The sequence below is a fragment of the Taudactylus pleione genome, unplaced genomic scaffold (genome assembly GCF_031769625.1).
Source record: "Taudactylus pleione unplaced genomic scaffold, aTauple2 ptg000560l, whole genome shotgun sequence".
NCBI classification, from domain to species: Eukaryota; Metazoa; Chordata; class Amphibia; order Anura; family Myobatrachidae; genus Taudactylus; species Taudactylus pleione.
Genome location: NW_028284962.1, coordinates 3,382,680 through 3,396,222, shown reverse-complemented (window position 1 = coordinate 3,396,222; position 13,543 = coordinate 3,382,680). Strand labels below are relative to the sequence as shown.

The following is a 13,543-nucleotide window of genomic DNA, read 5'->3' as shown; positions in this document are numbered from 1 at the left end:
ATTGTAGACGTTTTGTGTCATGTCTGATGAGGAGAAGGAGCGCTCCGCGGCTCCTGTGTTTTTCTGCCGACGCTGTTCGGCAGGGGTTGACGGGGCGGATTTGTCTCAGGACGGTCTGTGCGGACCAGCTGGTACCTGGTCCCTCTAAACCCCCAGTGGCGCAGGATCCTCCGTGGGCGATGTTTACACAAGTGCTGGCATCGATCGCGGAACGGCTGGCGGTCCCGACTGCGGGCCCTTCTAGGGCGTTGCCCCAGCCTACCATCCCCCGTTCCCCGAGCGTGACGCTTCTGGTGCAGTCTCCTCCCGGGTCTCAGACTGTGGGTCCTTATGCGAGTTTGCCTGTGTACGTGCAATCTCCCACGGTACCACAGCAGTCGATGGTACCGTTTCAGGGGTATCCTCAAACGGTACCCCCTCCCTGGGTGGATGTCCTCTCCAGCTCTGTTCAGAGCCTGGCGGCTTCGTCATCCGCCTTTCAAACTATGTTGCACAGTGATTTGCCACCAAGGACGTCCAAGCGAACCGTTTCGGCTTCATTGGCGACACACTTTACGGACACGGACGTGTCTTCGGATGACAGGGAGATCCATGAAGACTCTGACTCGGATGCTGGGGCCCAGGAGGTGGAGGCTAAGTCCTCCATTAATGTACCGGCATTGGTTAGGGCGGTGCTGGCCATCCTTCATATAGAGGAGGATGCGCCGGCTCCCAGGTCGAAGTACCCTAATTTTAAGAAGGCCAAGGTAGCTTCGACGGTATTTCCCCTGTCTGATCAGTTAACGGATCATATGGCAGGGGACTGGCAGTTGCCCATCAAGAGGTTCCAACCGCAGAAACGGTTGGCTTCAAAATATCCTTTTCCTGAGGCTCATTGCAGGAAGTGGGAAACTCCGCCTGCCGAGGATTCCCACGTTACCCGCTTAATTAAAAGCGCTACGCTGCCTTTGCCGTCGATCTCGTCCCTGAAAGATCCCACGGACAGGAAACTGGAGACTTGTTTAAAGTCTATCTACTCTCTCTCGGTGGCGGTTGCCCGTCCGTCCATGGCCATCTCTTGGGTGGCTAAGGCCATCGAGAGCTGGGCCAACGCCTTGGAGGATACCTTTCCGGAAGATGCTCCGGAGATCCAGAGAGCATTGATAGGACAAATGAGGGATGCGGCTTCCTACATTGGGGAAGCATCGTTAGATGCAAGCCTGCTGACCTTTCGGGTGTCGGCTGCAGCTGTGTCGGCGCGTCGGTCCTTGTGGCTGAGGCCTTGGAGAGCTGACGCAGACTCCAAAAAGGGCCTGGAGGCCTCACCTTTTAATGGGGAGTTGCTTTTTGGTCCAGACTTGGACAAAATTGTGGATACTCTAGCTAAGTCTAAATCGGCTTTCCTCCCTTCGGCTTCTGCACCTACCAAAGTACGGAGCTCTGCCTTTCGTTCCTTTCGGGTTCAGGGCAAGGCCAAAGGTCAGTCCTTCCCGAGGCAATCGGCGACCAAGGCCGCTTCTAAGCCCAAGAAGCAGGCCTGGAGTGCCAGGCGCCCTTCTTCCAAGCAGGAGGATAAACCTTCTGCCTGATGGGACGGGCCTCCCTCTGGGGGACCCCAGAGTGGGAGGCCGACTTCTATTTGCCCAGTGCTGGAACAATACCACCACGGATGCCTGGGTTCGAGAAGTGGTCTCCCAGGGGTACGCCCTGTCTTTTCGGCACAGACCGCCCCACCAGTTTTTCTGCACGAGTCCTTCTCAGGATACGACCAAGACTTTTACAGAATCAGGAAGCTATAGAGTCCTTGCTGAAAGCAGGGGTCATTGTTCCCGTTCCTCAATTACAAGGGACGGGGTACTATTCTTCTCTGTTTCTGGTGCAGAAACCCAATGGTTCTCATCGCCCTATCCTCAACTTGAAGTCTCTGAACAAATTCAAGTTCAGGATGGAAACGTTACGTTCCACCATTCTGGCGATGGAACCGGAGGATTACATGGTGTCCCTGGATATCCAGGACGCCTACCTCCATGTTCCGATAGCACCTTCGCACCAGCGGTATCTGAGGTTCACTATCCTTCAACATCATTTCAGTTCCGGGCGCTACCCTTTGGCCTCTCCACGGCACCGAGGGTTTTCACGAAGATTATGGCAGTCATGGACGCACAACTTCGTCCAGATACGGCAGCAGCCGAACATTCTGGTTCCGATCTCCTGTTGCTGGCGAGCTCCCCGGAGGTACTGCTTCAACATCTCCACCTGACGATCGCTTGCCTGCAAGCGCACGGGTGGCTGATAAATTGGAAAAAGTCCTCCCTGATTCCATCACAGCGGATGGTTCATTTGGGAGCCCTGCTGGATTCTCGTCAGCAAAGGATTTTCCTGACTCCGGAGAAGGTCTCCTCCCTGCAGCTGCGGATACACAGTTGCCTGAGCAGTTGCCGCCTGTCGGTCCATTCGGCTATGAGAGTTCTGGGGTCCATGGTGTCGACATTCGACATGGTGGAATTTGCCCAGTTCCATTCCCGGCCCTTGCAGGGGCTGACTCTATCGGAATGGAATGGGTTACCTCACCGGATCCGCTCTCAGATGCTGGTGTTGTCCCCGGAGGTTCGGCAGTATTTGGCTTGGTGGCTTCAGACAGCGCATCTGGTCGAGGGGCGCCCCTTTTGGATCCCGGACTGGGTCCTGCTCACGACGGATGCCAGTCTCCGGCTCATTATCGCTTCAGGGTCGTTGGTCCGCGGAAGAAGCACTTCTCCCAATCAACATCCTGGAACTGCGGGCAGTATACAGGGCCCTGCAGTCGTCCAGCCCCGCTCTTCACGGAAGGGCGGTTCAGGTGCAGTCCGACAACGCCACCACGGTGGCGTACATCAACCACCAAGGGGGAACTCGCAGTCGGGCAGCAATGTCGGAGGTGTCTCGCATTCTTGCTTGGGCGGAGTGTCACATTCCAGCGATCTCGGCAGTCTTCATTCCCGGAGTCCTCAATTGGGAGGCGGACTTCCTCAGCCGTCACGACGTGCATCCCGGGGAATGGTCGCTTCACCCAGAGGTGTTTCAGCTACTCGTGGACAGGTGGGGGCTGCCGGAGCTGAACTTGATGGCCTCCCGTCACAATCACAAGTTGCCCGTTTACGGGTCAAGGACAAGAGACGCAGGCGCCTGTCTGGTAGACGCACTGTCGGTGAAATGGACGTTTCACCTGGCGTATCTGTTTCCTCCGATATCCCTGCTTCCTCGGGTTCTGCGGAAATTCAAGCAGGATGGCGGCACGCTCGTGTTGGTAGCTCCGGCGTGGCCCAGACGTCCTTGGTACTCCGATCTGAGGTGCCTCTCCATCGACGCTCCGTACCTTCTTCCTCAGCGTCGGGACCTGTTGTCTCAAGGGCCCTGCCTTTACCCGGATCTGGGTCGGCTGTCTTTGACGGCGTGGCTCTTGACAGCCGTCTTGAGGTCTAGGGGTTTCTCCAGTTCGGTCATTGGTACCATGCTTAGGGCACGCAAGCCTGCTTCCGCGCGGATTTACCACAGGGTGTGGCGCACTTATTTTCAGTGGTGTGAATCCAGAAACTATGATCTGCAGGTGTTCCGGGTTTCCAGAATCTTGGAGTTTCTTCAATCGGGTTTGGACCTCGGCTTATGCCTGGCCTCTCTGAAGGTTCATGTGTCTGCTTTGTCCGTGTGGTTTCAGCGACGGATTGCTACACTGCCAGATGTTCACACCTTTTTCCAAGGTGTTCTCAGGATCCAGCCTCCCTTCGTGCCTCCGGTGGCTCCTTGGGACTTGGCGGTGGTACTACGGGTCTTGCAGGGTACTCCTTTTGAGTCGGTGGAGCTCAAGTGGCTGACGTTTAAGACAGTTTTTCTCCTGACAATTGCTTCTGCCAGGAGGGTGTCAGAATTGGGGGCACTTTCCTGTCGCCCTCCCTTTCTGATTTTTCACCAGGACAGAGCGGTGCTCCGCACTCGTCCTGAGTTTTTGCCCAAAGTGGTCTCAAAGTTCCACATTAATCAGGAACTTGTTGTGCCAGCTTTTCAGTCACCTGATCTTTCAGCTGGTGAGGCTTCCTTAGATGTAGTCTGGGCACTTAGAATCTATTTGGACCGGACTGCTTCGGTTAGGAAGTCGGATTCTTTTTGTCCTCTTCGGTTTTCACAAGAGGGGTTGGCCTGCCAACAAGCAAACGTTAGCCCGTTGGCTTCGTTCCGTTATTTGTGAGGCTTATGCACAGGAGGGTTTACCTGTGCCAGCCTCTTAAGGCTCATTCCACTCGTTCTGTGGGTCCCTCTTGGGCTGCTAGACGTGGCGCCTCCGCTGTTCAGCTGTGTAAGGCGGCCACTTGGTCTTCAATTCAAACGTTTTTGAGGTTCTATGCGTTTGACACCTTCGCCTCTCAGGATGCATCCTTTGGGCGCCGGGTTCTCCTTTCAGCACAGGAGCGTCCCCGCCCTTAGTTGAACTGCTTTGGGACATCCCCAAGGTCAACCCTGTGGACCCCCTATGGACCCTGAAGTAGAAAACAAGAGAGATGGTAAAAACTTACCTTTGTTATCTCTGTTTCTACGAAGTCCATAGGGTCCACAGGGCGCCCGCCCTGACGCACCTGGCTTCAAATGGGCTGTGTGGCTGGTCACCAGTTTTCCATCTCCCATTTCTGTGAGTATGGTTTCTTGTGTGTTCCAGTCTTCCTTCTCTCTGTTTAGTCTCCTCCTCCGGCCTTAGCTGCTTACCAACTGAGGTGCCTGTGGTCGGGGGCGGGGTATAGAGGAGGACGGACCCAAGTGCATCCTGGGAGCAGCAAAGCTTTAACTGCGTGGTGCCCGTGGATCCAGATCCAGCTATACCCCAAGGTCAACCCTGTGTACCCTATGGACTTCGTAGAAACAGAGATAACAAAGGTAAGTTCTTACCATATCTTTTGTTTTTTGAGAGGACTTGTTCATGAGTGGTTAAATACTGTGCTACTTAGATTAAAGCTGCATTGTGTTTTTTGGGGTCGGGTCGAGGTGTACAATCTGTTCCTTCTTCCTTACTTTTTTGGGGTATTGCCGTCCTCTGCATCCTCGTCTGGATCTATGATTTTCCTTTTTGTTGTGTTTTGTGCTTGGTGTGTTGCTACAGTCGCGCTAAAAAGCAATCTTTGCGGATTATGTGTCTAAGTCACAATGCGGTGCAAAGACTGATTCATTTCATATGCGACACTTGTATACCTGTGTGCAACTGAATCTGTATACGGAGTGTTACAATGTAGCAGTTGCAGCTTTTTCATTCCAGGGTCTGTTTTGGTTTATATACAGACTCAAGTGCACACAGGTATACAAGTATCGCTGCCCCCTTACCTGTCAGCAGTGCTGCAGTGGAACCAGGGAGACTGTTGCCTCTGAGCAGCAAGTCTCCTCTCCCTGTGTGGGGGAGTGATCGCCCTGATCGCGCCCCCTTCCTCGGTCCGCACAGCGCTGGCAATACTTGTTTGTTTTTTTGTTCTCCCTACAGGGGGGCGTGGCCACAACCCGTTAGTTAGTCTTCACAGCCAATTGAATTAGCGGGGATCAATTAGTTGGCTATAACGTACTATGGCTAATTGAATTATTTTTTTCCTCAAATATTTTTATTCAAGTATCCTATGACATACATCATACATACATACATACATACATACATACATGTGTAATATTACATAGGATACTTGAATAAAAATTTGAGGGAAAAAAATTAATAGAGCAGTTGTTTCTAACAGGCGTGGTAGTCTCTCTCCTTCAGAAAAATTCTTAGAATGAAGAATCAGCTGCTCTAAGTTTAAATAACTTACTTTTAATTAATGTTTTACTGCACTGTGTATATTAAGGGGGGAATTCAATTAGCCATAGTACTAACAGGCAGTGTCTTCATCGTGTAACTGCAAACATACACTTTACAGGCAGTGTCTTCACAGTGTGGGCAGAATTCAATTCTTTCCAGCCCCTATCGCGCCCGACGGAGCTATTCAATTCTTGCTCCTGTCGGGCACGATGAGCTGCCAGCGCTACATTTCGCGATCGCGCCCAGCACTTTGGTCGGGTTTAGCTGCTTTACGCGGCTAAACCTGACCTCTATGGGCGCGATCAGCACGAAAATCTTGGACAATTGCATAGCGGCCTGTGATCTCCTGTCACTTTAGACAGGAGATGCGGGCCGCGAAAACAATTGAATTCCGCCCTGTAACTGCAAACATACACCTAAAGATTTATCTGTCCAATCTGTCTGGTGGGAAGGAAAATCTTTTCTGTCTTTCAGTGTTTGGGAACAATTTTCTATTTGCTCCCATACATTACCAGATATTCCATCCCACCAGACAGATAAATCTTTAGATGTGTATACAGCATAAGTAAAAGTACATAGACATGTTTTAAAACATACTGTACATTGAAAAGTTTACAATTAATGTTAGACATTCTATAAAAAAGTGAATAGGTCCGCCAAGATATACTCAGTGATCAATACATGAAACAATGGTGTTATAGAATGATAGTACATTATAGAAAAGGAAATAAAGTAAGAACAGAAGTAAACAGTGTTATAATAAACATTGGTAACTTTGGTGTCTCATGTCAATAGATATATTGTGGTTTTCTTTCCCACATATCAAAGAAATGTTCCAACTTTATCTCCCTCACCTCCACCCAGTCCATGCAAAATAAATTGATGCTTTAATAATAATTTCTGAAGGATTTGATTTTCCTCTAAAGGTGCATACACACGTAACGATTTTTTGAACGATTTGTCGTTAACGACGTCATCGTTCAAAAAATCGTTCAGTTTCTGAGTTTGAACGATAATCGTTCAAGCGCTCTCCCGTTTGTAGTCATTGCTCATTGTCCATTTCAGACTGTCCAACATAACTATTTTTGTTCATCGTTGTAAAAATCGTTCATTACACTTCAAAAATCGTTAACTTTTTCAAGGGAAAATCTGACAGAAAATCGTTGGTTACAAAATCGTTACGTGTGTATGCACCCTTACTAATTTGTATTTATTATTGAACTGCATTTGTGGTAAACATTACCTTTGATTAATTATTTAAGCAAGTAGATAACTTTGAACACATACAGCCATGGCCAAAAGTATTGGTTTTCACAAAGTTTGCTGCTTCAGTTTTTATGATGGCAATTTGCATATACTCCAGAATGTCATGAGGAGTGATCAGATGAATTGCAACTAATTGCAAAGCCCCTCTTTGCCATGAAAATGAACTTGATCCCAAAAACAAAATTTCCACTGCATTTCAGCCCTGCCACAAAAGGACCAGCTGACATGTCAGTGATTCTCTCGTTAACACAGTTGAGTGTTGACAAGGACAAGGCTGGAGATCACTCTCATGCGGATTGAGTTAGAATAACAGACTAGAAGCTTTAAAAGGAGGGTAGAGCTTGAAATTATTGTTCTTACTCTGTTAATCATGGTTACCTGCAAGGAAAGACGTGCAGTCATCATTGCTGTGCACAAAAAGGGCTTTGCAGGCAAGGATATTGCTGCTAGTAAGATTGCACCTAAATCAACAATTTATCGGATCATCAAGAACTTCAAGGAGAGCGTTTCAATAGTTGGGAAGAAGGCTTCTGGGCGCCCAAGAACGTCCAGCAATCGCCAGGACTGTCTCCTAAAGTTGATTCAGCTGCAGGATCGGGGCACCACCAGTGCAGACCTTGCTCAGGAATGGCAGCAGGCAGGTGTGAGTGTATCTTCACACACAGTGAGGCGAAGACTTTTGGAGGATGGCCTGGTGTCAAGAAGGGCATTAAAGAAGCCACTTCTCTCCAGCAAAAACATCCGGGACAGACTGATATTCTGCAAAAGGTACAGGGATTAGACTGCTGAGGACTGGGGGAAAGTTATTTTCTCTAAATCCCCTTTTCAGATTGTTTGGGGCATCTGGAAAAACTGTTATCCGGAGAAGGAAAGGTGAGCGCTACCATCAGTCCTGTGTCATGCCAACAGTAAAGCATCCGGAGACATTCATGTGTGGTGTTGCTTCTCAGACAAAATTGTAAGTGAGCCCACTCCCTTGGCTAAGAACACAGCCATGAATAAAGAATGGTACCAAACACATCCTCCTAGGGCAAATTCTTCTAACCATCAAAGAACAGTTTGGTGATGAACAATGCCTTTTCCAGCATGATAGTTATCACTTTTGCCTTATGGGAAGGTGCTCCAAGTGGCTCGGGGAACAAAACATGGAAATTTTGGGTCCATGGCCAGGAAACTCCCCAGACCTTAATCCCATTGAGAACTTGTGGTCAATCCTCAAGAGGTGGGTGGTCAAGCAAAAACCCACAAATTCTGACAAACTCCAAGCATTGATTAGGCAAGAATGGGCGGCCATCTGTCAGTATGTGGCCCAGAAGTTGATTGACAGCATGCCAGGGTGAATTGCAAAGGTTTTGAAAAAGAAGAATCAAAACTACACACGCAAGCATAGGGAGAATATACAAACTTCACACAGTTAGGACTGTGGTGGAAAGCGAACCCAAGACCTCAGTGCTGTGAAGCCGTAATGTTATCCATTACAACAGGCATCTCAAAATACCAACCGGGCCGAATATTCAAGGTCTACAAGTGTGTGGGCTGCAACAAAAAAAAAAGTCTTATGCAATTTTGAAAGGTTTCTTAATAAAAACCAATGCAGTGCCCCCTATAGTAATGCCCCTTATGTTGTGACCCCAGTAGTGCCCCTTATGCAGAGCCCTCACCCAGTATAGGACAGGCCCCACTCACCTGTGCAGTATTTACCTATCCTCACGATGGTCCTGGGCACTGCTCCAGTCCACGCAGTCTTCACTCCCACAGTCCCGCGTAGATGCTGCCGCTGACTGGATCTAATTGGATCCAAAGCGGCAACCGCAGGCTCATCTCATCGCGGGTGATGTCATGACGTCACCCGTGTACTGCATCACTGGGGACTCTGGCCTCTGAAGCGACCAGAGGTTCTGATCGCTTCAGAGACCTGTGTTGCCAGTTTTAAATAAAGTAAACACTGCCCAATCGGAGCTGAGCTCCGATCGTGGCAGGTGTGTGGGCCGGCATATAATTTTATATATATATATATATATATATATATATATATATATATACACATACACACCCATTAAATAATATATATCTAATAAAATATATATATATATTTATTTTTTTTATTTAATATGTGTGTATATGTGGACCCACACTGTCGGGCCGCATAAAATGTTTATTCGGCCCGCATGTTTGACATGTCTGCATTACACCAGCTATGCTTTATTATTATGATGTTGATGTAATGGAGGGTGAAGAGCTATTGTTGCACCGACCAGCTGTTGCTATTTGTACCTTTTACATGGTTTAAGGTGCTTCCATTTTATTCAAATTAATGCCAATTTTTAATGTTTTTCAGGCACATGCAGATGGTTTGCATTCTTGTGTTCTTATTATCCGCATTTTTCGCGACTTGTGTAAGAGAGTGCCAACATGGAGAGCTCTGCCAGACTGGGTAAGGAGGAGACGGGGGAGCCCTACTATGCAAAAATATTGTAAGGTTTGGAGGAAGAGGCGTTCTGTACAAATAGGAAATTGTCAATTATTGTCTTTTAATAGTTTAGCTGTGCATAGTAATGCATTTTTATATAAAATGAACTATTCAATCGGGAAAAACTATAAATATGCACAATATCCATTGATATCTGAATATTGCTTCCTTCAGAAAATATAATTTTTGCATGTCTGCATTATAACCCCAATATGACCATTTCTGACCAGGCCAGAAAATAATTTTAATATAAATATTGTTTATCTATTTATTCTATTGTGTTGCATTAAAACTTGTGAATTGCATCATAAAGGTAGTCAGTGGCTATCACTGTACACTCTTTCCTTTTTCAGTGTTTGTTGATTACCACAAATTAAGCTACACTAGTCATTTTATGTATACTTCTGCAAGCCTCTTTTTTTTTTTTTTTTTTTTTGTGCTTTTGTTTGAAAAATAAAGCTTCTTTATCTAGATTTATTAAGCTTAACACCTTTCTATGCTCAGAGTGTGACCATTTCATTTGTGTTACTGAAGGCTTTGGAAGTACTTGTAGAAAAGGTTCTGAGTTCTGTGTCCTTACCACTCTCTCCTGGAGATGCCACACGAAGGGTGTTAGAGTGTATTGCTTCTGGAGTCCTCCTTTCAGGTTGGTTTAGTTTTATTTTCTTCATGCAAATTATTATTTTTCTTTTAAATATGTTCAATTTTCCTACATGCTTTTCAGATCTAGAATTTAATAAAAAATTTCCACCAACCAAAGGAAATAAAGTTGGTGTGATTAAAGTGACAAATGTTTTAGATATGAAATGGATAAATCTTGCTGTGTTCTATCGCTACATTTTCCCACAGTCTCATACAGTACAGTGCTGTGGTTACTGTACCAGTATCACGCTGGTTAAATTAAACTAGACTTGTATAATACAGTCCAGCTACATTCTGATATTTATTGCAAGTGCAGGTTGACATCACTGTCTGGCTTACACTAAATAGCCAAGATGGTTACACTGACAGTGTGCAGAGGCATACCGCTTGGTAATAGATTGTTGAGGGTAAAGCAGAACCGGAGGAGGGCAAGTGCCCTGGGCTCTCTCCTCTCAAGGCACCCTTTGATTACAGCAGAAGTGCACTGTAGAGAGTGGTGGAGTCTGAACAAGAGTGGGGGGCTACTAGCACTGTGCAGTGAGAGTTGGTGCTGGCAGCAGCATGGTCGAGAGGAGGAGATGAGGCATGCGCAGCTGCAGACAGTGTGCCAAGTGATTCTGTAAGTGACGAAGGGAGCCACTATATATTATGTGTGGGACGTACTGTGTGACTGTGTGTATTCATATCCCCCACAACTATCACAATTTCGGTGGGGCTGTCCTGCTTTTTGGGTACCACCTGTTGCCTTATATGCACAACAGGTAAGAGCCCTTACCTACCTTTCCCTGTGTGCATGAGGCTGGGAAACTGTGCGTTATGAAATGGGGACATGACATGTTCATGTGCATGCCTAAGGCTTATGCACTATGACCTGATCCATGTGTCCCAAATGTTCGTCTTTAGGGGCCTCCAGTCTCAGCAAAGCCCTAATCCAGGTCTGGGGAACAGTTTGTGTAACTGCACAGCACAGTCCTGTTACTTTGCAATGGTATCAGTTTCATTTTTGTGTAAAATGTTGTGCATTATGTTTAATGAATTAAACTAGCAATTGACTCCAGTGAAAACAAATAGGTTTGTTTTTTCTTTGCCAGAGGCACTACATCCCATTATTGTTTATAGAATGTACTGTATATTTGTAGCCAATAAATGAACAATCTTGCGCTGCAAAACCTTTTGTGTATAAAAACATGTCAAAATTTCAAAATGTGCTTCAAATGTTTGTATTTACTGAGTGAATAGTGGGTTAAATATCTAGGTCTATTAATTCCTATAATGCTTCCTTATCTTCATAACTTGTATATTCTTATAGGAATACTTATTTTGTATGGTGCCATTTTACTTTGTTGTATGCATTTTAATAAAGAAAGAGAAGGAAGACTGTATGAATGGAGATGTGTGATTAAGCATAGCAATGCGCATACAAATATAACTTTGGTATTTAAAAATCTATTTTATTTTAACTCTTCAGATGGGCCAGGTATAAAAGATCCCTGTGAGAAGGAGACATGTGATATTTTTGAATCCATGACCAAGCAAGAACGAGACGACCTCACAGCTAGTGCACAGGTGCTGTATATAGGAAACCAGGCACTGTAGGAAATTATTCCATCATACTATAACGCTGAGTAGGAATGACTGGAATAAATGTTTAACAAATATATTCTTCCTCTGTAGCATGCACTCAGGCTGATAATCTTCAGGAAGATCCACAAGGTATTGGATATGGAACCTGTACGCACTGCAAGAAACAAAGCCAGTTTACAGAAAAGGAAGCGTCAACTTGACAGTACTGATAAAGCAATCGAAGGAGACGAAAAGAAGGTTAAGGCTGAGGATGCAGAAAAAGTTTAACCAAATGACTATGATTTCTGGCAAATACATCACACACCTGTAAATAAAGGCTTGACTAGAACTTGACAATGAATAGTTGTGTACAGACTTCTTGTTTGCAGCTTATGTCCACATCTTAAAAATAAATATACAGCCCTAGTACTGTAGATTTCTTTTTAGTTATATGTGAACTCGCAAGAAAACCATGTATGGAAACACATGCAGTCATCTTGATTTGTCATAAATGTGAAAGGAAGCTGCTGCCTCTGTACACCTATTTTTCCCCAATCCATAATACCCCAAACGAACACAATGTAGATACAGTACTAAGCTGTAGACAAAATGGCATACAGTCTCCAGTGACTGAACTATGCTAATACACCCAGACATGGATCTGTAGTACACTGAGCATTCTAAACATTTTTAACCCTTTCAGTTCAAAATTTTCTTTTTTTTTTTTTTTAATTATATTGGAAAATATTCAAAACATTTACTGAAGTTCATTGAAAGGTTGTTAAAAACAAGACTTTTTTTTTTTTTTTTAAACACTGATCATAGGGGCCAGAGGGGGAAGGTGGAAATTGAGATGCTTTTCTACTATTATAAGGGTAGTGTCAGACCAGAGTTTGAGAACACTTTTTTTTTTTTTTTTTTGACCATGAAACAATGGCCTTCTAAATAGAAACCGCTCAGTGCATCACTAGAGTTGGTGAGGATCCTTATTACCTAAAACCATTTTAATTTTCCTTTAAGAGTTGCATGTGTTCTATTGGCACCAGATTAAGAATGGTATTATAAAAGTACAGCATTTGGCATTCACTTTAATGTTATTGTAAGTGTTCCCTCTCACAGTCTGAAAACTGCCCTAAATCACTTTGTTCCAAATCTTGTAAGACAGGTTGTTTACAATTTCCTTATCCAACTATGAATGTAACCATTTGGAGTTTGTGCATTATAAGATTGAGGCACTCCTATCCAACAAATTTTATAAAACCTTAGACTCCTTCCTCCACAACTCATGTGCATATATTTTTAATTAGCAGTACATATGTGCTTTATGACCGCATGTAGATGTTTAACAGTAAGACACTCTCATAGAGTACACAAACTCTGACCGTAGACCATTTGCAAATGTTCAGACAGACCTGTAGCACACATGACTAATAACCGTTTAATCTTTACAAGCAGATGTTCGTTTTACATATAAGCATATATTTAAGTTTTTATTCTGTGATTAGTAGTTTATACTGTTAAAAAAAAAATCGTTTTGTGCTTTTGAACTGTTTTTCATTTCATAATGTTCTGTAAATTTGTTCTAGTTTGTCATAAAAGTATTAAAGGTAAAATGCTTAATATCCTGTCTTTTTCAGGAAAATCCATAACATAAGATAACATGCCATAGGGTGCGTTACTTGCAAATGTTGAGAGGTTCTCTTTGTTTTACTTGACTAAAATGAACTATGGTTTGGATTTTATTATCCGTATATACATAAACCAATAAGTGTAAACAAGTTATGTATTACATTCTCAATTAAAGAACACATCAAATTGCA

General features: G+C 44.9%; 1 protein-coding gene across 2 annotated transcripts in view; it reads left to right on the top strand.

The window, feature by feature from the left end:
* ZFR2 (zinc finger RNA binding protein 2) overlaps nt 1–13,543 on the top strand; it is a 115,854-nt gene extending 102,311 nt beyond the window's left edge. For both annotated transcript variants that reach the window (XM_088452978.1, XM_088452977.1), the window contains exons 15-18: nt 9,387–9,482; nt 10,053–10,164; nt 11,629–11,726; nt 11,835–13,543. In XM_088452978.1, the coding sequence (XP_088309104.1) occupies nt 9,387–9,482; nt 10,053–10,164; nt 11,629–11,726; nt 11,835–12,011 (483 nt within the window). In that variant the 3' untranslated portion in view covers nt 12,012–13,543. The remainder of the gene's footprint in view (nt 1–9,386; nt 9,483–10,052; nt 10,165–11,628; nt 11,727–11,834) is intronic.